At 25.1% G+C, this 26313-nt stretch overlaps 13 protein-coding genes across 13 annotated transcripts; 6 read left to right on the top strand and 7 right to left on the bottom strand.

Moving 5' to 3' along the window:
• Nucleotides 1–1423: 1423 nt before the first annotated feature.
• On the top strand, nucleotides 1424–2616 carry SRAE_2000140200 (Hypothetical protein; the record flags this gene model as incomplete). Its single annotated transcript, XM_024652350.1, has 5 exons — nucleotides 1424–1608; nucleotides 1676–1721; nucleotides 1767–1929; nucleotides 2045–2251; nucleotides 2294–2616. 5 exons carry the CDS (start codon nucleotides 1424–1426, stop codon nucleotides 2614–2616), a joined length of 924 nt encoding a protein of 307 aa, XP_024505936.1.
• A 264-nt stretch (nucleotides 2617–2880) lies between these two features.
• SRAE_2000140100 (Transitional endoplasmic reticulum ATPase) lies at nucleotides 2881–5170 on the bottom strand (the record flags this gene model as incomplete). The annotated part of the gene is made up of 2 exons (XM_024652349.1): nucleotides 2881–3145; nucleotides 3198–5170. 2 exons carry the CDS (start codon nucleotides 5168–5170, stop codon nucleotides 2881–2883), a joined length of 2238 nt encoding a protein of 745 aa, XP_024505935.1.
• A 202-nt stretch (nucleotides 5171–5372) lies between these two features.
• Nucleotides 5373–6410, bottom strand: SRAE_2000140000 (DNA-(apurinic or apyrimidinic site) lyase; the record flags this gene model as incomplete). Its single annotated transcript, XM_024652348.1, has 2 exons — nucleotides 5373–5674; nucleotides 5723–6410. The coding sequence occupies 2 exons, from the start codon at nucleotides 6408–6410 to the stop codon at nucleotides 5373–5375; spliced, it is 990 nt and encodes a 329-aa protein (XP_024505934.1).
• Nucleotides 6411–7046: 636 nt separating this feature from the next.
• On the bottom strand, nucleotides 7047–7433 carry SRAE_2000139900 (Histone H2A domain and Histone core domain and Histone-fold domain-containing protein; the record flags this gene model as incomplete). The annotated part of the gene is made up of 1 exon (XM_024652347.1): nucleotides 7047–7433. The coding sequence occupies one exon, from the start codon at nucleotides 7431–7433 to the stop codon at nucleotides 7047–7049; it is 387 nt and encodes a 128-aa protein (XP_024505933.1).
• A 284-nt stretch (nucleotides 7434–7717) lies between these two features.
• On the top strand, nucleotides 7718–8089 carry SRAE_2000139800 (Histone H2B family and Histone core domain and Histone-fold domain-containing protein; the record flags this gene model as incomplete). The annotated part of the gene is made up of 1 exon (XM_024652346.1): nucleotides 7718–8089. The coding sequence occupies one exon, from the start codon at nucleotides 7718–7720 to the stop codon at nucleotides 8087–8089; it is 372 nt and encodes a 123-aa protein (XP_024505932.1).
• Nucleotides 8090–8888: 799 nt separating this feature from the next.
• On the bottom strand, nucleotides 8889–9200 carry SRAE_2000139700 (Histone H4 family and Histone core domain and Histone-fold domain-containing protein; the record flags this gene model as incomplete). Its single annotated transcript, XM_024652345.1, has 1 exon — nucleotides 8889–9200. The coding sequence occupies one exon, from the start codon at nucleotides 9198–9200 to the stop codon at nucleotides 8889–8891; it is 312 nt and encodes a 103-aa protein (XP_024505931.1).
• A 125-nt stretch (nucleotides 9201–9325) lies between these two features.
• Nucleotides 9326–9998, top strand: SRAE_2000139650 (Histone-fold domain-containing protein; the record flags this gene model as incomplete). The annotated part of the gene is made up of 5 exons (XM_024652344.1): nucleotides 9326–9334; nucleotides 9422–9439; nucleotides 9625–9765; nucleotides 9867–9883; nucleotides 9989–9998. 5 exons carry the CDS (start codon nucleotides 9326–9328, stop codon nucleotides 9996–9998), a joined length of 195 nt encoding a protein of 64 aa, XP_024505930.1.
• A 1354-nt stretch (nucleotides 9999–11352) lies between these two features.
• SRAE_2000139600 (Innexin family-containing protein) lies at nucleotides 11353–12528 on the top strand (the record flags this gene model as incomplete). Its single annotated transcript, XM_024652343.1, has 1 exon — nucleotides 11353–12528. The coding sequence occupies one exon, from the start codon at nucleotides 11353–11355 to the stop codon at nucleotides 12526–12528; it is 1176 nt and encodes a 391-aa protein (XP_024505929.1).
• Nucleotides 12529–13556: 1028 nt separating this feature from the next.
• Nucleotides 13557–15941, top strand: SRAE_2000139500 (Hypothetical protein; the record flags this gene model as incomplete). Its single annotated transcript, XM_024652342.1, has 2 exons — nucleotides 13557–15812; nucleotides 15858–15941. The coding sequence occupies 2 exons, from the start codon at nucleotides 13557–13559 to the stop codon at nucleotides 15939–15941; spliced, it is 2340 nt and encodes a 779-aa protein (XP_024505928.1).
• A 157-nt stretch (nucleotides 15942–16098) lies between these two features.
• Nucleotides 16099–17652, bottom strand: SRAE_2000139400 (Nicotinic acetylcholine receptor family and Neurotransmitter-gated ion-channel transmembrane domain and Neurotransmitter-gated ion-channel family and Neurotransmitter-gated ion-channel ligand-binding domain and Nicotinic acetylcholine-gated receptor, transmembrane domain-containing protein; the record flags this gene model as incomplete). The annotated part of the gene is made up of 4 exons (XM_024652341.1): nucleotides 16099–16264; nucleotides 16310–16457; nucleotides 16515–17157; nucleotides 17206–17652. The coding sequence occupies 4 exons, from the start codon at nucleotides 17650–17652 to the stop codon at nucleotides 16099–16101; spliced, it is 1404 nt and encodes a 467-aa protein (XP_024505927.1).
• Nucleotides 17653–19987: 2335 nt separating this feature from the next.
• Nucleotides 19988–20524, bottom strand: SRAE_2000139300 (Methionine-R-sulfoxide reductase B2, mitochondrial; the record flags this gene model as incomplete). The annotated part of the gene is made up of 3 exons (XM_024652339.1): nucleotides 19988–20098; nucleotides 20147–20469; nucleotides 20518–20524. 3 exons carry the CDS (start codon nucleotides 20522–20524, stop codon nucleotides 19988–19990), a joined length of 441 nt encoding a protein of 146 aa, XP_024505926.1.
• A 308-nt stretch (nucleotides 20525–20832) lies between these two features.
• Nucleotides 20833–22286, top strand: SRAE_2000139200 (Protein DGCR14; the record flags this gene model as incomplete). The annotated part of the gene is made up of 4 exons (XM_024652338.1): nucleotides 20833–21042; nucleotides 21085–21879; nucleotides 21923–22170; nucleotides 22211–22286. 4 exons carry the CDS (start codon nucleotides 20833–20835, stop codon nucleotides 22284–22286), a joined length of 1329 nt encoding a protein of 442 aa, XP_024505925.1.
• Nucleotides 22287–22570: 284 nt separating this feature from the next.
• On the bottom strand, nucleotides 22571–24435 carry SRAE_2000139100 (Lamin Tail Domain domain and Intermediate filament protein family-containing protein; the record flags this gene model as incomplete). Its single annotated transcript, XM_024652337.1, has 2 exons — nucleotides 22571–24284; nucleotides 24335–24435. 2 exons carry the CDS (start codon nucleotides 24433–24435, stop codon nucleotides 22571–22573), a joined length of 1815 nt encoding a protein of 604 aa, XP_024505924.1.
• Between the last annotated feature and the right edge of the window lie 1878 nt (nucleotides 24436–26313).

The raw sequence follows: 26313 nt of genomic DNA, 5'->3' as shown, positions 1-26313 counted from the left end.
CTAAGAGTTATCTTGTATTATACACAAAAAATTAAAAATTAGTAAAGAAGAATTAAAATACTGAAAATGTTATACAAAAATTATAACCACCATGTATAATTTTTTAACATAATTCTTTCTTTAAATTTTGTTAAATATAGTATATTTTATTAACAATTCATCTACTTTATTTTTATTTTTAACAACCAAAACTTTACGATTTCATATAACAGTTTTTTTTTTTTTTTTTTGGTTGATATGTTCATTCCGCCTTTTTATAATTCTTGATTTATGAAAAAAATAAAATGCTTCTAAAACATTTAAATATAAACACATATTGGTAATACTAAATATACTTTTTATCTTATCTATTATCTTTCTATTTTTATTCATACGTTATAAATTATTATATCATATTATATTACAAAAAGGTTAACCTTTCAATGAGATTGATTCAAAAGTTATCATATATTTTGAAACATTTTCCTATCTCTTTTGTTGACACATTCATAAAATATATATATATATATATATATGAATTATATAATATGTATATATATATATATTATATTATTTTGTAACATTTTATATGTCACATGTAAAAATTAGGTTGTTTTTGATCACTACTGTTTTAATATTCTATGAATTTCCTCCCTCCTTTTTTTTTAAAGACTAATTTATTTTAAATATAAATTTTTATAAACATATGGTGATATAAAAAGTGCTACATCACATAGTAATTCAATTCTCTTAATATTTTTTTTATCTCTTATTTCTGTTCTCAGTTTTATTTTACCAAATACATACAGCCATCTTATAAAACTACTTATCTTCTTTAAGTATAAAAATTTTTGGGACGTCCTAACATTTTTTTTTTCTTTTTAAATAACATCAACCCATGCAAATTATTTTCTTACTATTATTTGACATCAATTATATATATATATATATATATATTATATATATATATATATATGTGTATATATAAAAATAATCATAAACTTTATTCTAGGAAATAATTATGAATCTATTAAGACATTCAAAATAAAAAACTTTTGATGTTATCCATTAATATCTAAAAGCAAATGATAATTAATATTTTCATGAAATCATTTTTAGTGTTAATGTTACATTTTTAATAGATAAGAGAAAAATAAATATGATATTTTCAATAAATTATATCTAGATTCACTGACAAATTATACTTATATTATTTTTAATTTATTTTTATTTATAAAAAAAAATAACTTAAAATTACAACAAGACTTCAAAAAATTAGTTTGTTATATTTTTAAGAAGTACTTTTTCAGATTATCGTCTCAAGATTTCACTTAGTAGATACATTCTTCCACTGTAATTTATTATCTACCCTCTTCTTGCAACCTCCAATAAGTTGTGTTTTTAAACTTATTGTTTACAATTATATCATTTGAATATTCTTATAATGCCCTTACCAAACACTAATGTTTTGACACAACAACCTCAACCACCTCATGCTGGAAGAATAACTTTCCGTGATATTTGTAATTTATTTTGTTGTCCACCTTTTCCATCATCTATTGTCTCCAAGTTGGCATTTATGCCTCCAACACCTAGTTATAAAATTATTTCTAATCCTGATAATGATGAGTATGTTTTAATTTTAATTTTTTTTTGTTATTTTATAATTATCTTTTTTTTTTTTTAATTCTTCAAGGACAACATTTGAGTTAATTGAAAGAAGAGCTGAATGGCCTCATGGGGTAAGTGATCTTCGAAATATCCAAATGTTTTATACAACAACAAAGAGGAAAAATAAGATTGCATGTGTATACATTAATGCTGTTCCTGATGCCTATTTTACGATTTTATATTCTCATGGAAATGCTGTTGATATTGGGCAAATGACTTCATTTTATTATGGATTAGCTTATAGACTTGGGTGTAATATCATTAGTTATGATTATTCTGGTATGTTTTTTATTTCTTTTTAAATTTTTTATATATAATAATAATACTATGAATATTTTTGTCTTTCTCTTAATAATTTTTTTTATTATTTTTTATATTTTTTTTTTATTTTAAGGATACGGATGTTCTTCTGGTAAACCATCAGAAAAAAATATTTATGCTGATATTAGTGCAGCATTAGATGAATTAAAAAATCGATTTAATGTACCTCCAGAACGTGTTATATTATATGGTCAGTCTATTGGAACAGTTCCTAGTGTTGATTTGGCATCTAGTAATGATAAAATTGCTGCTTTAATATTACATTCTCCTTTAATGTCGGGTAATAATGATATAATAAAATATTTATTAGAATTATATTTAGGGTTAAGAGTAGCGTTTCCGGGTACACAACGTACATGGTGTTGCGATGCCTTTCCTTCTGTCGAAAAAATACCAAATGTCAATTGCCCTACACTAATTATTCATGGAACAGATGATGAAGTTATTGATTTTTCACATGGATTAACATTATATGAAAGATGTCCATCAACTGTAGAACCTTTATGGGTTACTGGGGCAGGTCATAATGACATCGAATTACACTCTGCATATCTTGATCGTCTTCGCCAATTTATTGAAGGTGAAGCAATTCGAGCAGCTAAAGAACAGTCTGCTGCTGCAGCTGCTGGTACGAATTCACAATAGACAAGATATTGTCTTCAATTTTTTATAATGTATGTAAAGGAAATCTTTCACAAGTTGACATGATATGTAATGTGAACTACGGGTTTCTCTTTTTATTATTCCCCCGCTACTAATTTTTTTTTTATAATAAAAATAATAACAATGAATAAAAGTATTACGAACAATTTTATAATACATTCTTAATAATAAAATAAATTTTGTTTATATAAAAATATACTTTATACATACAATAACAAAAAGAAAAAATAACAACAAAAGATTAACCTAATAATCTCCTTTAAGAAATGACTGATAACATTTAAGTAATTCTTTATCAGTTCGTGGAATAACTTCTTTTATACTAGCATCAAAATGTTTTTGTTCCACAATACCTGAGTTTAAATTTTCACGCATAGCTTTTAATGCAGCAACTTGACAGAAAGCAACAATTTCTGCCCCACTATAACCTTCTGTTAGGGTAGATAAATTATGTATATTTACATCTTCTCCTAATTGCATACGATTTAAACGAAGTTTAATAATTTGCTCTCTGTAAATAAAATATTTTTTTAATTGGATAATAAATTATTTTTGTTACTAACCTTGTATTAAAATCTGGTAATGGTACATAAATACTTCTATCAAGTCTACCGGGTCTTAATAGAGCACTATCAATGGTATCTGGTCTGTTTGTTGCTGCTAATACTACAACACGACTTTTCTTTTCTAAACCATCTAATTCTGTTAATAATTGAGCTAAAACACGATCTCCGACTGGGGAAGATTTATCAACACCTCTTTTTCCACCAACAGCATCGATTTCATCAAAAAATAGTATTGTTGGTGCAACTTGGCGTGCTCGATGAAATAAATCACGAACGGCCTTTTCTGATTCACCAACATATTTAGAAAATAATTCGGGACCTTTGACTGATAAAAAGTTTAATCTTGATTGAGATGCTAAAGCTCTAGCAATTAATGTTTTTGAGCATCCTGGGGGACCATATAATAATATTCCTGATGGTGGATCAACACCAAATCTAGTAAAAGCATCTGCATGTTTTTGTGGCCATATAACTGCTTGTTGAATTTCTTCTTTTAATTGTTCATTTCCACCAATATCATCCCATGAAACATTTGGAACTTCAAAGATAAATTGCCTTATACCAGTAGGTCTGACTCTTTTTATAAATTCAAGGAATTCCTCACTACTTTCAGAATTATTTTGCCTAGACATTTCACAAACAGCCATTAAATCAGAACCTGTAAATCCATGTGTTTGATGGGCAAATTCATTAACATCAACAAACTCTTTTTCTTTTGAATTTAAAAGAACATCCATTATATCTTTTCTCTCATCAAAAGTTGGGACTGGCATTTCAATTTCAAGGGAAAATCTACGTCTTATGTGAAGATCCAAAGAATCTATATCACGTAAGGCAATTATAATTGCTCCATGTGTTTTATTATCAAGATATTCAGTTATAAGATTACAAGTTGTTTTATTTGAATCATTCTGCATCCAAGAATCAAAATTATCAATTAAAACAATTGAATTCTTATCTGTTAACAAAGAAAAATTTCCTGTAAACTCTTTTGATGTTCCAATAAAAACACTTCTTGTTCCCATAATATTGTTTAATATTTTTAACAGTAAACTTTTACCTGTACCTGTAATTCCATGAATAATTACAGAACTCACTTGTTTTCCATTTTCCAATGGTTTTAAAATAAAATTATAAATATCTTTTTTAGCTTTTACCATACCACCTAGTCTATCCATTCCATCTCTTTTATTGTTTTTTTCAAATGAATCCAATTCTTTATCTACTATTTCATCAATGTTACCTTCAATTGTTATTAAACATTTGTCATTCAAAGTATAAACTTCATTAATTTTACAAACTACTTCATTAAAATTAACTGAATTAAAACTATCAATCAAATTCTTCCTCATTTTTAGAATAATTTTTTGTCCTAAATAATTGACTTCAATATTACTATATGGAGATAAGAAAGCCATAGAAAAGTAAACGCGAATATAATTAAGAAAAGCTTTACTTTTAAACAATTCTTTTTTTTCTGAAATAACATCAAAGACAATTGAATCTAATTTCCTTATCTCATTCATAACAAAAACTTTAACAAATTCATCATTTTTTATTAAAGAAGTAGATATTTTTAGTAATGGAACTTCTTTCCATGGCCAGGCATATCCTATTATATACTCACCATTTGGTAGTAGTAAAGAAAGTGCCTGTCTAGGGAAAATACCAAGAAAATTCATTGTTTCCTTGTTTAATAAAATTGCATGCTTCTTATACCATCCATAAAATTCTGGTGGCAAATCTTCGTTTTTTTTGTTAATTTTCACATTATAACCATATAAATAACAATTAAATTTTAATATTGGTATTTCTTTTTCATCTTCTGATGGTGATTTTTTGGGTGTTTGAGAAATATTATCCTGGGATAATTTGTCACAATTTTCTAAATGTTTATCCAAATCTTTAACAAGAACAACACAATTGCATTTTTCACATTCACTTGTTATCTTTTTTTTCTTTGATGACATTTTTGTCCTTCTAAAATTTAATTAAAAATAAAATAAAATAATAAAAATATTTATGAACGGCAAATGACATAGTAATAAAAAAAATAAAGTTGAGTTTTAATACGTCATCATTGAAATTTTAATGTTAATAAAAAAGAATACAATACATATATATACATTTTAAATATGCTAGGAGATAAATATTGTACAGAAAAAAATAATTTCAAAGATCAATTGTTAATGAAATCGGACAGTGATCACTACCTTCAATATTCTTAAAAATTTTACATTCTTCAACACGATCAAAGATACGTTCAGAAATGACAAAGTAATCTAGCCTCCAACCAATACCTTTGGCACGACAATTGAAACGATAAGAATAATAAGTATAAGCTCCAGTTTCATCAGGAAATAATTTTCTATATACATCAACAAATCCAGAATTAAGAAGACGTGAGAAATCATCTATTTCTTGTTGTGTATAACCAGCTGTTTTGTTGTAATTAGAGTCAGGTTTTGCCAAATCTATTTTTTTTATATAAAATGAAAAAGAAAGACTAAAATAAAACTTACCAATAGCTTGATGAGCAACATTTAAATCTCCAACATAAATAACAGGTTTTTTTTCATCCAAATTCTTAAGTTTTTCTAAAAGTAAATCTTCCCATACCTTTCTTTTAGAAAGATTTACCAATTCAGCACCAGAATTTGGAACATAAACACCAACTACATAAAAATCCGGATACTCTGCAGTAATAATTCTTCCTTCAGAATCAAATTCTTTATTTCCAATACCTAGTACAACAGAAGATGGTGCTTCGCGAGCTAACATACAAATTCCTGAATAACCACCTTTCTTTACAGTTGCTGGATATAATCTTTTAAAACCAAACATCTCTATATCATTAATTTCTTTTGGTAACTCAGTACATTTTGTCTCCTGAAGAAACATAATATCGGCATCGAGACCTTTTATTGCTGATATGCCATCTTTCTTGATAATAGCCTTTAAACTGGCAACATTCCAACTACATATTCTAAGTTTGTTTTCAGGATTCGCATATTTACGAAAACTAGTAGTAGCTTTTGATTTTTTAGCATTATCAAATATTGGAAAAAGTTTTGATCCTTCAGATACTACTTTTCTTTTAGACATTTCTTTTTTAATTTGTTCTGAAAAATTTTGATTAAAAGAATTTGAATTACTAGACAAAGATTTTTTTCTACGTCGACGAATTCTTTTTTTACAAAAAGAATACATTTGATGTAAGTTGCCAAAATGATAAAAAAACAACAAAATAAAACATTATAAGAAATTTATAAAAATAATTTTATTAATTTAAATTTCAAAAGAATTATTATGAATGTATATATTTCTCCAAGTTAATATTTCTCATCAAGGTTTGTTTTGCAGTAGAAGAGAAACTTTTTTCGGCGCCAATAAATAATTAATGTAAAAAAAAAACCGTCATTATAAAAGATTCACATGATATGATTTCAAAGAAAATCAAATGATAAATTCCCTTCACCATAAGTAATGAGAAAAAAACAAATGTGATTACAAATAATTGGGAATACATAAATTTTTTATTTATTCAATAAATAACTTTAATACAATAATATAAGTACAAATAAAATTACAATTTAATAATACTTGACTTTTTAATTATTACCAGAATACTAATTGAAAAAAAACTTTAATTGAAAAAAGTGTATAACACCATTTACATAAAAAAAAAATAAATATGTTGAGAGGACGCATAAATTAAAACGTCATAGAAAGTTATTCAGAAAAGAGACACAAAACAATTTAATATTTCAACATTGTTGGCCCTAAAGAAAATTGTTATTACGAAATAAAAATTGTTAAAGTACTAACACATTTTTAACACAAATTTCATTCAGCTGTCTCATCAACTACCTTTTTTGGGACAAGTGACGATGGAATATTTGGGAGAACACCACCTTGAGCAATAGTTACACCGCTAAGAAGTTTGTTCAATTCTTCATCATTTCTAATGGCAAGTTGAAGATGTCTTGGATTGATTCTAGTTTTTTTGTTGTCACGTGCAGCGTTACCGGCCAATTCAAGAACCTCAGCAGCAAGATATTCAAGGACAGCTGCAAGATATACTGGTGCTCCAGCTCCAACACGTTCAGCGTAATTTCCTCTGCGAAGCATGCGATGAAGACGACTGACAGGAAATTGAAGTCCAGCACGGCTAGAACGACTTTTAACCTTTCCTGAACTTTTAGCTTTTCCACCTTTTCCTCGACCAGACATAATAATAAATTAGATTAAAAAATAAATAAAGTAAACCCGACGATTATGAACGATAAATTAACACTGATAAACTGTTAACAGTTGTTATTTAAGCTTTTTATTGTGTGTGGTAGGTGTTACCAAAAAAACGAGTCATTTCTACGTTGATGTATGGTTGTGGTATATGTAACGTATTACTGATAATCTCCACCCAATATACACATTTGAAATTTATATAATAAGAAGAAAGTGACAGACACGTCATTTGTGTTAGTGCGTTTTGTTTGAATTGGTAAGTTTCTACAATGGCTCCACCGACTGCTTCTAAGGGAAAGAAGGCTGTCAAAAGTCAAAAATCTGTCCGACCAGGAGACAAGAAGGGCAAGAGAAAGGCTAGAAGAGAGACCTACTCTGTCTATATTTACCGTGTTCTGAAACAAGTCCATCCAGATACCGGAATTTCCTCTAAGGCTATGTCTATTATGAATTCCTTCGTCAATGATGTTTTTGAAAGAATTGCTGCTGAAGCTTCAAAACTTGCTCATTACAACAAAAAGTCAACTATCTCATCGAGAGAAATTCAAACATCTGTTAGACTTATTCTTCCTGGAGAATTAGCTAAACATGCTGTTTCTGAAGGAACAAAGGCCGTCACCAAGTATACTAGTTCAAAGTAAAAAGTTTTCATTGGATGACTACAACTCATATTTATTCCAATGGTCCTCTTCAGGGCCGTCATTTTTGTGGCTATTTTATTAAGTAAAAATTTCAGTATTGTTTTGTCATTTTATAATAATAAAAAAATTATTCAATAACTTGTGTGTTTGTTTATAGGAAGTGGAAGTAGATATTAGTTGTGCGGAGATGTTTTTTTGTCATATTACAACAGGGAAGAGAACAAAATAACTGCGAATATTTAAAAAAAGTTGTTTACTACATTTCTTTTCATATTCTTCTTTATTATTATTTTCATTTTTTTAACGCTTGCGATGCACTATATATCAGATGAAGTTTGTGTTAATAATAAGAGATGACGCACTATAATCAATGTTTTTAAATGTAAAAAAAAATAATGACAGTTTGGCAGTAATTCTGAAATATATTTTTTATGCTACCTTAACTGATGTGATAGAATTGATTGTCAATAAAACTAATATATAAAACTTGAATGAAGACTCACTACTTTCTCTATCTCGAAGTAATTTCCAGTTACACCAGATATAAACTTTAAAAAATAACATACACAAAAAGCCACAAATGGAAAGTAGTGTTCAGAAAACATTTAATGAAGACGTCTAATAAAATGGCGAAAGAACATTAATTATAAAAAAACTTCATAAATGATAAAATAATTAGATAACACAAAATACATACATTTATTTGAAAAGACAATAAAAAAGTAAGATCATAATATTGGTGGCCCTAAAGAGGGCCGTTGGGATTAAAAGTAAAAGATTTAGCAAAATATCAGCAGAATTATCCACCGAAACCATAAAGGGTTCTACCTTGTCTTTTAAGAGCATAAACAACATCCATAGCAGTGACAGTTTTTCTCTTGGCATGCTCGCAGTAGGTGACAGCATCACGAATGACATTTTCCAAGAATGACTTAAGAACTGTACGAGTTTCTTCATAGATGAGTCCAGAAATACGTTTTACACCTCCTCTGCGAGCAAGACGACGAATAGCTGGTTTTGTGATTCCTTGGATGTTATCACGAAGGACTTTACGATGGCGTTTTGCACCACCTTTTCCAAGACCTTTTCCTCCTTTACCACGGCCAGACATACTTATAAAATAATAACAAAACGATAGTCACAGTGACTGGTGACTAAAAGTAGTAATCTTCTGTTTATATACTTTCGTGCATGACCTAGTGTGTAGTGGGTGTGTTTTTCGTCTCGATATTGTGTATGATAGGCGTGTAGAAACTTAATTATTTTAAATTGAATCTTATCCTAAGTTTAAGGTTTGGATTTTTTAATAAAAATTCTTATCATTTAATATAGCTAGAAAAAAAATTGCTTGTGAATTGACTGGAGGAAAATCTTCAAAGAAACACTTATCTGCAAGGGAATTACTTATAAACTTCTCGAAAATCTGTTTCAGCTGTTGGGGGAGTGAATACATTTCATAAATATCATCCTGGAACAGCAGCACTTCATAAACTTAGAAATCAATTGATCTTCTTATTCGTAAAATTTATTTTTAGCGTTCGGTCCATAAAATTGTTCAAGATTTAAAAACTAATCTTTATTTACAATATTCTGGTAAAGTTTACCTTGTAAGACTCTTTGAGAATATTAATTATTGTGCTATTCATGTCAAAATACATTTAATTGGCCAGGAGAATGTAATTAAGTTAGTCGTATTAGTTTACTAGTCTTCGTATTAATATCTATTATCCAACAACTGTCTTTAGGACCACCTTTTTTTTTTAAAATAGTTAATTAGGGGATAAGGATTCCTTGGTAATTTTCGGTTATTGTTATGATTTTTTTTTAATCTGTTGTTTAAACTTTAAAAGTATTTGTAAAAGTTATTGTTGTTTATTTAATTTTTATTTTGTTTTTAAGTGAAATTTGAATTTTTTTATCTTTAAATGTAAATTTATTTCCATATTAGAAAAAAATTATTTAATACAGAATCTAAAAAATTGAAAGAAGATAAAGTTTTTTTTTTTTAATTCATGGTAGTCAAACAATTAGAAAAACAGTAAAGCAACTTTTAAATGATTTTACAACCCAATAAAAAAATTAGAACTAATTGATAAATCACAGAAGAAACTTGCTATTTAACATCTTAAATATACCGATCTTTCAATGAATAGAAGTTATTATAATATTTTATAGATAAAAAATTAAAAAGGCTATTTTTTACCTATAATTATATTATTTTCATTCCAAATATTTTTTTTATTATCTGAATATTTAAAATTATTGAAATATTTTTTCAATTATTTGATCTTGAGAAATATTATTTACTTCAAAGCACTTTTTTTAAGTTTTTGAGTGTTTAATTTTAAATAAAAAAAAATGATTTAAACATAACATTTTTCTTTACAAAAACACAAATTAAAAAAATGTTTAAATGTTAACAATAAAGAAATTTTTGCTTAGTTACCTTCAGTTTATATTTCATCCAGATCTAATCTTATTGCTTGTAGATCTATTCATATGACAAGAAAAACTAACAATATGATAATTATAATTGGAAGTTTTACTTAAAATGCTTAATCCATTTACAATTGCAAAATAAAAAATGACAAGTAAAACTTTTCCACCACTTCACATTAAATATGGTAACGATTCAACAAAAGTGTTGAGATATCAAGGAAGATGATGATGAATTGGCTCATATCAACAAATTGTACTATTGTTTCACCAATCTCTTAATGATACCATCAAAATTTAATCAAAAAATCTTTTCACAAATAAGTTTTTACCACAAAACTATAAAAAAAATAGTGTTAAAAAGTTATTTTCAATTTGTTACATCCAAAATCTCATTATAACTGTTCAATTTTATTGTTTTTCACATGAACTTTTATCCAAGTTAAATTTTTCTGTTCATCTCTGCACTGGAAGATTTTTTGTGTACTTGTGTTATGTCTTGATTTATATTTAATTTTTTTTAAAATAAATGATTTTTGTGATTCTATATTTTTTTTTAGATTTTTATTGATAAACTTAGTATATTTTAATTATAAATTATATTAAAAATTTTATGATTTGAAAAACTTTAGCTAAATTAAACCATAAGCAAATATACCAAAATTATTGGCATATAAACATTAAATTTAAAAGTGAGATTTTTTAATTTTTGTTATTTACATTATATAAAATTTGCTTATATAAATTTAACTTTTTATTTTTTTTTGAGTTACTTAAATTTTCTAATTCAATTATTTGAATTAATTCATTTTCTTTGTTTCTAGATCATGTTGTCAATACCATTTTTAGAAGACGTACTAAAAGAATGGATTAAGGCAAAATCTTTTGATGATCCTGTTGATAGATTAAATCACTTTGTAACAGCATCTATTCTTGGATTTTTTGCAATTATGGTTTCTGCTAAACAATATGTTGGTCAACCGATACAATGTATGGTACCTAAAGAATTTAGTAGTGGTTGGGAGCATTATGCTGAAGATTATTGTTTTATTAGAAATACTTTTTATGTGCCTTTTAATGAATCAATTCCGGAAGGGTATGATGATCGCCAAAAAACTGAAATAGGATATTATCAATGGGTTCCAATTCTTTTAGCCTTACAGGCTATATTATTTTTTGTACCAAATTGGATTTGGAAAAGTTTATATTCACAATCTGGGATTGATTTAAATACAATTATTAATGATGCCATGACTTTGGGTAGAATTGGACCTTCTGATAGGGAGGGTGATAGTATTAAATTAAAAGAATATATAGCTGATTGTCTTGGAACAAATGATAATGGAAGATCTTTTCGTATTGGATGTTTTAAATTGCAAGCATATCATGGAAAATATATTACAACACTTTTTTTGTTTGTAAAACTTCTTTATGTATTGAATATTATTTCTCAATTTATACTTTTAAATAACTTTCTTGGAGATTATTACACAATGTGGGGATTAGAAGCAATTCAACATTTGTGGTATGGTAAAAAATGGGAAGCTTCTCGTGCATTTCCAAGAGTAACACTTTGTGACTTTTCAGTGAGAGGATTAGCTAGTGTTCGCCGTTTTACAGTTCAATGTGTTTTAATGATAAACATGTTCAATGAAAAAATTTACCTTTTTATCTGGTTTTGGTTTTTGTTTGTTGGCATTATTACTATTATTAATTATCTATATTGTTGTGTGTATCTTATGTCACTTTCACGTCGCCTCTCTGCCATCAAATATATTTTGAAGGATCTTGTTCATGCAAAAAACTCAAGTCAACTTAAATTGGCTATAAAATATTTCACACGTGATGCACTTAAACCCGATGGTTATTTAATTCTTAGATTTATTGAAAGGAATGCTGGAGCAATTATTACAAGGGATATCACTCATAAACTTTTTAAAGATTATCTTATTAAACATGTCGATAATTATTCAAAGGAACCTGGTGACATTGATTGTGTTTAAATTCTACAACTATTTCTGTAAAAAGTTTTTTGTTTGTTAATTAATAAAAAATAAGTTTTTAATAATAAAATATTTCTAAAAAAATTTAATTAATGGTTTTTTTTCTGTAATTATATTAATATTACAAAAAGCATGGATTTAAAAAAAAAACTTTTATTCTATGTTAGTTATTTAATACTAACAACTAAATTTTAATTATTATTATTAAAAATCAATTTATCTTTATCAAGAATTTACTTTTATTTAGATAATAATATTAAATAATTATAAAACTTAATATTATATTTCTCAAGATATCACTTTCAATATCACAAATAACATGGCAAAAATATACATATCATATTAATGAAATTATGAATATAACAAAAATCAAAGAATTTTACAATGAAAAAAAGTACAGTTTTAAAAGTTGAGGTTAATTTTCTTATTTTCTATTATTGTAAGATAATAATTTTTTTTATTTATGATATATATTGTTTATTAACCTTTTTACTGTACTATTATTAAATATCAATGATAATGAAAGGAAGAAAAAGTATTGGTTTTTAATTGTTGATAATTGAACAGATAATTTATTTTTGTAACATAAATTCAATAATAAGAAAAAAATTATTTTTTGTATAAATATTTTTCATATTTATAATAATTTTTAAAACTTTTTTTTCAAAGCATATTTTTCCAATGTTTAGGTGTAAATATTTATAATATCTTATAACGAAAAAAATATAAAACGTGTCTTGAAATTTTTGTAATTAAACATATGTTGTCTTGATTGTTTATTTTATTTATTTTTATTATTTTTTGAATATCTTTAAATCTAAATTTAGTAATTTCTGGAGGTATTTTGTACAAAAAGTCTATTGAATAATATTTATTTATTTATAAACACAAAATAATTTTATTTCACAAGTTTTAACTTTTTTTTTCATAAGTTTTTTCAATAATTTTTATCAAAACGAGTTTTGTAACTTTAATTTTAATTATTTTTTAATTAATTATTAAAAATTTTTATTAATTCAATTTTTTAGATGAATGTCGAAAGGTTAATGATAGATCTTGACGTAAGTCAATTAGAAAAAATTCAAGAAGACCTGACGAAAGAGACAAATGGAAAAAAGGAAGAACTTAGGCAGATGGTTGGAAGGCGTTATAGAGATGTTTTGGATGCTTCTAACACACTAAAACTTTTAACTGATATTTCAAATAATTTTTGTAATAAGTTATCTGAAACAGAATCTTTTTTTAAATCTCCAACTTCTGGACAATGTAATAAATTGGGATATGATAGTGAAAAAGTGAATAAAGCAAAATTTTCTTCTAAATTTTTATCTTTTACCTCATTGATTCCTAAACTTCCGTTAAGAGATGGTCTTTCAAATGTATATTTACTTCTTCTTCTTGAAAAAGTTTATCAAAATTTAATTGTTGAGAAGTCTCTTTTTACATCAAAAGATGTTGAAGATATTTTACATGAATCCAAGAAAAGAATTACAACTGAACGTGAAAACATGTTTTCAAAACTTAGTGAGGAACTTGGTAATAATCAAAATATTAAATTTTGTTGTAATCAATTATTAGCTATTGGATTGTTAAGTGTAACCACTCTCGATGACTACAAACAACATTATTTTAATTCTAAATTATTATCTATTAAAGAGGGTGCAATGTCTGGAGAAAATATTACAGAAATTGTTAAAAAAATTCAAATAACAATAAATGCCTATTTACAAATTTTTGGTCCTGATGGTTTTATTTATTCTTTAACATCTGAAATAAAAAATCCTAATTGGAGACCAAAAATTGTAAGTGAATTAATGAATGATCAATTATATTCTGTTACCCAATATTTGGATTCATTAATTGTGGATATAAATAATTCTGTTAATGTAGTTGATTATGCGGAATGTAATATTAATGAGTTCAAAAATGAATTTGAAAATTTTATAGATAAATTGGCTGTTGAAGTTAAACCATTACTTTCAGAAAGATGTCAAAGTTTTACTGATAGTGAAGGAATTGTTGAGTTTATGCAAGATTTAGTTGAAAATCTTGCTAATGATTTTTCTAAAATATCTTCTCCTAAATACATCTATTTTTCTTTATTTGAAAATAGTTTACAAAATAGATTTTATCAAATTATTAAAGATGAATTATTTAGATCATCTGAAAAATTTTTAGAAAAAACAAAAGATATAAATTTGAAACCACAAAATATATTTACAAAATGGAAGGCTAAATTTGATGAACTAGTAACGACTGGTGTTTCACATGATTTAAATGAAACCATTGAAGAATTTTTTATATATATACAATCTATTAAAAATAATGTTATTAAATATTCGAATATAAATCTTGATGAAAATTCAACTCAGATTTATGAAATATTTTCTTCATATATTCTTGAAATGATTCAAAATTTTTGTAAAACTTCTTTGACTGTTGATGATTGTGAAGTAGATATTAATCTAGTTCCAGAACACAGTACAATAGCTGATATTGACTTTTGGCTTGATAGATTTAGAATACTTTTAGGTATCATTCAACATGAACCTCCAACATTATCTGAATGTATGGGTGATGACTTTAAAAAGATAAGAGAATGTAATAATCTTCTCATGAAAACAGCTGAATCTTGTGTTTGTGTATTTTTAAATTATTCTATTGTTCATATTGAGTGTGAATCTGATCTTGTGACTATGATTCAAAAATCTAAAAGTCCTATGGATTGGTTAGAAAGTTTACAAAAGTATGAAACTATATCAATAGGAGAAAGTGGTACAATAAAAGTTCCCGTTTCTTTAAATATTTATATTTATAATTTTCTATCAAAAATAACTTCACATTTAAATGATAAAGGATTTGGTCATATATTAACAAGAGGAGCAACAACTCATTTAAATAAAATTGTTGGTGATATTATTTTATCTAAAATGGAGGAATGTATTAGAGTTTGTTCATCTTCAAAGATTATCCTATTTCAATTATTACTTGATTCTAAAATTCTTTTTTCAATGTTTTTCAATGAAAAATTTTTAACAATTATAGCAAAATTAGAATCAAAAATAAATCATGTAGATTTGGAGTTGTCTTCTGAATATATAACAAAAAATGCTAGTTTATTTATACAAAAAACATATATGTTATTTGGTTTGTTACAAATTGAACAAACACAAGGAAAAGATATAATGAAACCTTCACAAGGGCAAACTAATATTGCAGAATTATATCCTAGATTTGAGGATGTTGAATTCTTACCATCATTACCTCGTTATACAAAATCAAAGGTAAATTTTTTTATATCTTATTTTAATATTTTAACTTTTTTTTAGAGAGATATTACTCGTACCCGTGAACCAGAATCCACAGATCAAAATATTAGATTAGTAGAAAAGTTTTATAGTTTCTTTCAATAATAATTATTTAAAAGTTGTATATATACATATTAACTGTACTATAATTTATACATATTTATTCATTTATATAAATAAATTTTGATAAACTTTTTGATATTGTTTTTCACAATAAAATGTATAACATTATTTAACTACAAATATATAATTTTGTTTTTTGCTAAAATAATAATTCAATTTGACGTTTAAATAATATTGCCATTGAAATTATTAATGTTCCAAGTATAAATATTATTAAAAAAAAACGATCTAAAACTAAGGCTACCTGTTGCCATTCTAATTTCCTTGTATTCCTGATATCTTTTTCTGCTAATCTAAATTCATTCCTAGAATAACAATAAATTATTTATTTTTAATTTAAATTTTATTACCTTTCCATTGTTGTATGAAGTTTTTCTAAAACAAATAAAAAATCATTCTGACATTTTTCGTCATCAGTTGTAGGAGTTTCTGATGTATTATTATTGTTTATTTTTGGTTTAAGAAATGGTCTATCCTCTAATAATTCTTCCTCTTCTTCTAAATAAAGTATTATTATATTTTTGCAAAAAAAAAAACTAATTATATAATTCTTACTTTTATATTTGTTATAAAGCCAGTCAACATGACTGGTAATTGAATGATATTTATTAATCCGTAACAACATAATTGGTGCTAAAAACTTAAAAGCAATACATTGAATTATTAACGGTACTTCTTTTCCCTGAATTCCATAATGATGAATATTTAATGTAAAAACTGTCATTGTTGTAGCTAATGAAACAATAAATATTGTTACACCATAGTATATTCCTATTAGTGGTAATGCTTCTGATGTTGGAGGCATTCCTTCTGCTACAAGCATAAGAAAGACAGTTGTTGATAGAAGTGATGTTATACCTAATGTTACTTTTTCACCAGAATCAGATGGCATATAAAAACCTAACAATGCAATTATTGAAATCAAAACACATGGTAAAATAAGATTAAATATATAAAATAGAGGACGACGTTGAATACTTATCATAATATCAATATATGGATATGCCTCTTCACAACATGAATAAAATGTTGTTTGTTTTTCAGATTTTACCATATTTAAATGCCATTCTGTACTTGTAATATAGTATGACTGAACACCAGAATTATTATTTGTTGATATATCAATTTTAGTTCCATCATATGCCCATGAAGCAAATTTTAAATAACAATTTTGACTATCAAATGGATAATAACGAACCTAATTATATATTAATTATTTTTTAATATTATAATAATTTAAACTTACATCTAATGGACAACTACTTTTAAATATTCCAGTAGATATCCATGTAACATTACCTTGATAATCAACAATTAAATCTGTACTTAAGATACTTTTTGTATATTCTGAATCAGCATTGTTATACAAAACAATATCAGGTTTCCAAAGTTTATCAAAAGCAATATGAATTTTTGTAATATTATCATATTTTCTAGGATTCCACACAAGTTTATAGTCATTCCATTTTTGATTAATCCAACCATTTGTAGTAATTATTTGATTTTTTTCATCAACATCAATTATTTGTGTTAATGAAAAACTAAATATAACATTAATTGGCATATCATGCCTTATAGAGGGACGAACATCAGGTTCATAATCATTTAATAAATCACGATACAATCTAACAGTTGTATCAAAACAACTAACCAAATTAAATAATATAAAAATAAAATAAACCACAAAAAACATATTTTGGTTTATTAACTTTCTCCTATTTGGCATAAATAATTTTATAACTTATTTTTTTTTTTGGTAAATAAAAATTAAAAATAATATTTTTTATAGCTACCAATTTTTCTAGACAATATAATAATGTTAATGAACCATTTTATAGTAAAAAAAAATTATTTATAAATAACAAAATGTTTTGAGTATTTCTATGGTACTCCCTCTCTAAATGCATTTTCTATAATGTAAAAAAGAAATAAAATTTTGATAAATAAATAAACTTAATAGAATCAAAATATATAATTTTTATTTAAATAATAAATAAAAAGAAAATGTAGTAACCTTTTATATTTAAATTACCATACATCTTTTTAACATATATTACTTATTCAAAAATTTATCTAAATATTTGTATCTTTTAATAATATAACAAGAAAAAAACATTTAAAAAAAGTAAGTATAATAAGATTGAAGTAATGATGATTATTGTTTAGTTATTAAATTAAACAAATATATGTAAATTATACATTTTGTTAAAAAAAGATTAAAATAAAACTTTTTAATGAATAAAAAAATTAATTAATAAAAATATTTTTTTATCATTTAAAATAGTGAAGTATAGATATATCATATCATTTTAAAAAGTACATCCAAAGTTATGATTTTGTACTTAGATTCTAAAATTATAATTTCATTACAATAATATAATGCATTGTTAATATATTTTTAATCTTTTAACTTTGTCTAAAAATGATTTTTAATTTAAATTGTAAAATTTATGATAAAAATAGTTTATTAGATTATAATTTACAAATAAATCATTTTTATATCATTACAAAGATGAACTTATAATTTTATATTTATTATTTTAATTGAGAAACTAAAAAATTATTTTATAATTGATTCATGGATTGGATATCATTATTTTTAAAAAAATTATTGAAATTTTTTAAAGGCAGACGTAATTTCTTCCTTATTAATATATGACAAATATTTAAATTTTTCACTCTATTTATAATTTTATAACTCTTGAGAATTTGAATTTGTGTACTTTTAGTATTTTAAATTCCAAAGTTTTCCTTATCTTTTATTAAACTCCGAATGTCAATAGCCTAATTTTAAAAAGACATAAATTTTTTCCTAAAAGTAGTACATATTAAAGATTCATTTCAAAATACAATTTTAATAATGGAATTTTTTCTTCAAAATAAATATGTATTAAGATGTTTTATCACAAAAATATCGTTTCTTGTTATTCTTTTTAACCTTCCAAATGAATGTAAAAGTATGTTTTGATAAATTATTTAATGTTTTTGTCGTTAGAAGACTTTTAATAAAGGTTTTTTAAAATTATAAAAAAATAATTATGCTAATTAAAGCATTTTAAAGATACTTACAAAAAAAATTTTTAACATTTTCTACATGACTATAACTTTTATCAAAATTTTTTTCTCTTAACAGGTTTCAAAATAAATTATAAAAAATTAAACATACTTATGTCATTCATTATTTTATAACAAATTAACGTTCTTAATTTTAAAAATTTTAATAATAACTTTGGAACGTCATACAGTAATTCAAAATAACAATGAATTTCAGAAAATTTATTATGATATGCTTCAAATTTTTCTTCAATTGTGATCAAAAGCTGTTTGCTAATAGTTTCATTCTGAATAAAGTTATTAATGTTTTCCTGTAATTGTTTAATTTTTAAAAAATTCGATTTACAGAAATAAAGTTTTTAAAAAAGAAATCATATTTTTTTAGGCTATAGTTTCATGTATTAGACGAAAATATTTTTTCTTCTAATTTTTTTTAAAATTACTTTAAAAAAGTCTTAAAATAAATACTTTATTGCTTATATCATAAAAGTGATAAGCCTTCTTTTAACGACGCTTATTTCACTCAAAAAAGCATTAAACTTTAGATATTTTATCTTCTCATTTTCATATTGAAAAAATTGTTCAATGAAGACTTATAATCTATTCAATGAATAAAGTATATTTAAATTTAAACACAAATTTTGGAGACTTAAAGTTCTATTTCAAGATCTTTAATCTAAAATTAAAATTGTTTTTTACACGAACTTAACAACAAAAACATTTTAAGCGATCTTTATTACCCTTAAGTCAAACTTTATTTCAAAATCACCTTAATAACCACTTTGTGGTACATACTAATATTAAAACTTTTTTTGAATTTATTATGTAAAGCAAAATTTTCTGAAAAAATTATTGCACTTTTTAGTATCAACATAATTTTTTATTCTATAAAGCTTTATATAAAAGTAGAAAAAAAAAAGATTGAGAAAAATCTTCACAACTGGTTTTTTATTTATATGTATAAAATATTAAAATTATTCAGATTTCTTAGATTCAAAATTTATTGAAACACTATTGATACAATAACGTTCCCCTGTGGTATCTTTTGGTCCATCATCAAATACATGACCCAAATGAGCATTACACTAAAATATTTTTTTTTATAATATTAAAGAAATTTTTTAAAAACATACATTTTTACAACGAACTTCAGTTCTTGTGACACCATAAGAATTATCTTCAAGGCGAATTATATTCAAGTCTTGATCAACAGATTTATCAAAAGCAGGCCATCCACAACCTGAATCAAATTTATTCTCCGACAAAAATAAATCAATTCCACAACATTTACAAGTATATTTTCCAGGCTTAAAAAATTTATCATACTCACCAGAAAATTTTGGTTCTGTACCTGCTTCTCTAGTTATATGAAACTCCTCAGGAGACAAAACTTTTTTCCATTCCTCATCTGATATTTCTTTAGGATTTTTTTTATCTTTTATTTTATCTATTCCACCTTAAAAATAAATAATAAATATTTACTTTAAATATATAAATAACTTACATGACATTTTTCTGTAATCAATAGTTTTTAGATAATTATATTTTAAATATAATGATTTGGAAGTGGGGGAATATATGTTTAAATACTTATTTGTATATATAATATTAAGAATGGGGTTTAACTTTTGTAACAACATGAAACGAAACATATTGCCAAATATATATATTACCAATGTTTTCATTATAAGATTATTCTTTTAAAATAACTAAACTACTTTTTATGTATCTTAAATTATTTCTTATTCTTATAAATGTATAATTTTAAAACTTTTTTTTGTTGATTTTTTTTTTATTAAATTAATATTTTTTTTAGTAAATGGATAAAAATGTCCAACCAACAACAAGTAAGGAGTTATTTAAAGTTCCTGATGTAAATACAAAAGTTTCTCAAAAGAAAATAAATCCTAAGATTCAAACAGTAGAGAAGCGTAAAATTGAAAGACATGTATTGGATGAAAAAACTTTTATAACAGGATTAGAAAGGATAATTGAAAGAGACTACTATCCAGAGTTAAAAAAACTTCGTGTATGTTTTTAGGTTTTGATTTTCTAATCAAATTGTTTTGAGGCTCAAAAAGAGTATTCTGATGCTGTCAAAGAGGGCGATACTAAAAAAATTGAAGAACTTAAAAAATGTTACTCAGTTAGGACGTTAAGTCAGAGTACACCTTCAACTGTTGCAACACCACGAGATGATGCTTCTGATAGTGAAGATGAAAAATGTGATAAAGAACCAAAGACGTTGTTGGATGATTATAATGTTGATAGCTATTTAAATCGTTACACAAGTGAAGATAATCGAGATTTTGATTTCATATTAAAGAAACAAAATGAAGATTTTAAAAAATCACATAAATGGATTTATAAATCTATAGAAGATCATAATGCAAGACATGAAGCAATGATTAAACCTTTACCTGAAGCAGATGAACAGGCGTTAGCTATTGCAAATAATGAAAGTTCAAAAGTTCAACAACCTATTGGATGGAAATCATCACTAGAAACTGGTTTTTTTGGTCCCCTTGAAGAAGCACCATTAACAGTGGCCGAGTATGTCAAACAAAATCAAGTTAGTAAAATTTCTATTAACAAAGAAGGCACACGATTAGATGAAAACATTTTTAATAATAAACAAATAGAAAAAGTTAAACCTAGATATGATATTTTTGCTAGACCCCCAGAAATAGATATTACGGGTAAAAGAATTGAAGAAGATAAAGTAATAGAACAAATATTAGATAATATTCAACCTGAAGAAGGTAATAATTCACCTGAAATGACATGGGGTTATATAGATGGCACACCATTTAGACTGGATGGTAATGATATTACAACTGTTGGTAGTAGTACTCCTTCATTTAGGGTAATATATAATTTACATTTATTTTTAATATTTCATTTTTTAGATTTCTAATATTTCTGAAAAAGAACAGATAGCTAGAAATTTAATTGATAATATTATTGCTTCAAAAGAGGCAAAAAAACGTGAAAACTCACAACCTATTAATAACGGTTCTGTTAGGTCGAATTCTTTAAATGGTAAAATTATGGGAATGACACCTGCAAGTCAGAAACTAATGAAAACTAAATTAGGGTTTTCTTCTATCTCAACACCATATGGGTCATCATGGCAAAGTAATAATAGCGCTTGGGAGTAAGTTGAAATTTTAATTATAACATTGTTATTTTTTCAGTACACCTTCTACATCAAGAGGAATGAACATGGATTCTATAAGAAAATTAATAAAAAAGAAAACTGATAAAAAATAAATTTTTCATTTTTTTTTTGTACATACCACGTTAAAGTTACACATTAATAAAGATAATGCTAAAAAATTTATTTTAATTAATTTATTCAAAATTACAAAAATAAAAAATCACATTTAAAAAAAAATTTTTAATATAACGTTAGTTAAAAATCATATAAAATACAAAACATTTACACTTAGAAATACATTTTAAAAAAAATAAGAACATTTCAGTTCTTGCCTCAAACATTTCATATCAACTGTTGTTAGAGATCCGGTATAGTACGTGCGCTTTATATTCTATTTCTACATAACGCAACAATTTTGATCTGGATTCTTCTTCAAAAATTCAATCGCTTCTTCCTGGGAATAGATATCACGGGAAGCCATTTTTTCTCCATCAGCATCACTTAATGTCGCATGAAGTGTCTCCCCAAATGGCCAGTTAGAGGTTTTCATAACTATATTGTCTCCTTTATTTGTAGCAAGAGGAGCATCTTTAGACCAGATTGTAAGAGTTGTACTTGGTGGAAGAATGTACTTTTCATTAAAAGTATAGTCTAATGCTCTTTCTTCATTATCACTAACTGATAGCTGCCATTTACCTAGATGAACCTCTTCATTTGAATTGTTTTTAAGTCTAACATAATCACCATTTTCAGGGAATTCTTCAATTGTTACAGCACAAAATGATTCAGATGTTGATCTAGCTTGATTAATTTTTTTCATTACTGCTGGGTTATTTACAAATTCAGAAACAGTTTCATCCAAACGTGGTCTCTTAGTTCCTCTTGTAGATCTTGATGTTGAACTAAAAAGATTAGTCAAAAATGATGAAGCACGTGAGGCGTTATGACTATTGTTTAATCCTGAACTATTGAAACTTTCACTAGATATATTTAATCTAGTTTCTTCACCTTCAAGTAAACGACGGTAGGCTTCGATTTCAGTGTCAAGTTGAATCTTAATATCCATAAGACCACTGTAATCATCCATTAAGTCCTGAATCTGTTTTTCTAATCTAGCAATATCCTCATTCTTAGAAGCAATTTGAATTTCTGCTCGTTTCTCAGCATGAGATAAACGATTTTCTAAGTCCTCTATTTGATCAGATAATCTGCTCTTTTCTGACAAAGCGTTTTTATACTTAGTTTCAATTTGACGAATCTCAACAGTTAATTGACTAATTTGAGCTCTAGCACCAGCCAAATCTTGACGCTCCTTGCTTGATAAATTAGCAGAATCGGCAAACTTTTTCTTGTACATATTGTCTATTTCTTTTCTATTTTGAGCAATTCTTCCATCACATTCTGCTCTCATAGCTTGAAGTTGTTGAACCAATTCATCATTGTAGCTACGATCCATTTCATTACGTAAAATGGTCAACTCCTCAGTTTTTTTCTTATGAAATTCATCAATCTTTCTTCTATTATTAGCTTTTTCAAATTCAAGTTCCTCTTCTAATGTGATAACTTTGTTTTGAAGATCCGTACGCAATACAATTTCATCTTCAACAGCTTTTTTTGACAATTTAAGTTTGTCTTTAAGCTCCTTATTTTCATCAGCCAACTTCCTTCTATCATTTTCACAATGATTTCTACGATTTTTTTCTGTCTCAACCGTAGCTTTAAGTTCTTGTGTTAAATTTTGTTCATAAAGCAAAGCATCGCTAGTTGATTTTAATTCACGTTCAACTCTTTCTAAGCGTGCAGCTACATCAGTAATTTCATGAACAGCTTTATTTCTTGTAACTTCCAATCTTGTTTTATCAGCACTAAGGGAATCTACAAGATTTCTAAGTTCATCACATTTTTTCTTCCATGCTGCAGCTACATCTTTTTCCTCCTTGCGGTCTTCAGTTTCAATACGTTGAATACGCATTGACAATGCAGCATTCTCAGCTTCTAAACTTCTAACTTTTTCAATGTAAGCTGCAAGACGGTTATTTAGTCCAGACAACTGAGCTTTCTCCTGAAGTCTCGTTCTTTTACTAGGAGAAAAAGACAATGTTGAAGAATTTCTGAAGAAAAAAAAAACATTACAATTGATTGATAGTATAACAAGACTTACGAAAGTATAGATGCTTCACGACTATCAGTATCAACATTTTCAGGAACAGTAGTAGTCGTTTTTTTCGTAGTAGAACTTCTGGTTCTGTGAACTTTAGACATATTTTCTAAAAAAAAATATAAAAATATATAATTTAAAGTAAATAAAAATAAAAATAATTAATTAAAAAAACGCTCCATTTAAAATCCATATTATATAACTATTTTATTATATATTTTCTAACTTATATAAAATAAATCCACACATAAAATAAATTTTTTTTTTCTAATTTTAAATTTAATATTGGGCTATTTAAATTTATCTAGGGTTATTATATACTTTTGGTGTATGGATAATTAGTGAAAAATAGTAGTAAATACATTTTTATTATAACTCAACTAACGGTATCATTGTTATTCTCATGTTAAATAACTGTTATTTCCCAGTTTGTGGAATAATATATATCCATATTATAATAAAAAATTTAATTTTCTAAAAAGTAGAAAGCGACATTAACCCCTGGTAAAATTATTTTATCATTTTAAACATAATATTATTTTTAATTATATAAACTCTAACCTTCTAAGGGTGTCTTAAAGAAAAAAAAATATTTACAAACTATTAAGGAAATAAAATATTTTGAAATAATACTTAGTTGCTATGTTGTTATTAAAAAATTACCCGTATAATTAACATTATTACAACAAGCCTAATTGTATGACCATCGTGTTAAAAAAAAAAATTCTTTTGTTCCAAGTTAGATATCATAATCAGTGATTAAATTTAACTTATTGACAATGTTAACGTAGTAAAGTACTAAAATAAATGTACTTGAATTTTCATAATTATTGTACGCAATATTTAAATAGAATTTGTCTCAAAATGTTTTAACATGACAACTTCTTCAATAGAAAAAAAAAATACTACAAAGCAAAAGTTTAAAATTTGGAGAGTTATGAACAATAGTGTTAATACATAGTTTTTTCAGACAAAAGAATGTTTGAAAATAAATAAAAGAAATTATTAAGCTTGACTTTTAGTAATAAGTAAGTATTGAAATATCAATCAAAAGATAATTACTTTTAGATAATATTTACTTAAAACGCAAAGAAAATTTTTATATATTAATGAAAGAATAAAAATGGGTATTGTAAATTTTAGTTCATTCTTGAGTTCTCAAGTATAGTGACAAAGGTTATTATTAGGTCAATGCTATCGTTACTATTATTTATATGTATAAAAGTAACTCATAACAAGCAATATAATTCAATTAATTATGGTTTTATTACTATTATAGTTAATGGCACTTTAAAAAATATATTCATATCGAATATTATTTTCAAATATTAATAAAAAAAATAAATTCTAAACTCAGTAATAGTAATTTTAAATAAAAAAATTTTTGTTGAATGGTCTTCTCTAATATTAAATGCATATATGCAAAACAATAACTTCATTTTTTTAATTATTATAATAACAGCTCCAATATTTACAGACAAAGTTAGCTAAAATAAATCTGCGACAATAAAAAACATTAAAATGTTAAAAATTAAATCACAAGCATTTTGTTTTTTATAAATGAATGATGTAAATATTATGATGGATTAAAATAACTTTTATCTTACAAATGTTATAATGTATAAATAAGCCTAAAAAAGTAAAATAGATGGAGTGTTAAATGAATACATTAAAAGTAACAAAAACCAATGAATGATAAATTAATTATTTTAAATATACTTAATCGACTCTATAAACAATTGAGATCAGTAAATCTAAAATGAAATAAAAAAAATATCTTGTAATTTTCAAAAATCACCCCTGTTTGCACTTATTTTTATACATGGAAAAATTGTATTATATGATCCTTATTCTCTGCTTTAATCAATAGTATTTTTTTTATAATAACATAAGTCTTGCGGTCAACATTTATTGGATAATTTTTAATTGAAAACAATAAAATAAAATATTCGAAATATTTATTTAACAGTAGAAATGAATGT

The sequence above is a fragment of the Strongyloides ratti genome, assembly GCF_001040885.1.
Source record: "Strongyloides ratti genome assembly S_ratti_ED321, chromosome : 2".
Classification (NCBI taxonomy): domain Eukaryota; kingdom Metazoa; phylum Nematoda; class Chromadorea; order Rhabditida; family Strongyloididae; genus Strongyloides; species Strongyloides ratti.
Note: the sequence above shows the minus strand (reverse complement) of the source record. Positions and strands in the feature narration are given on the sequence as shown.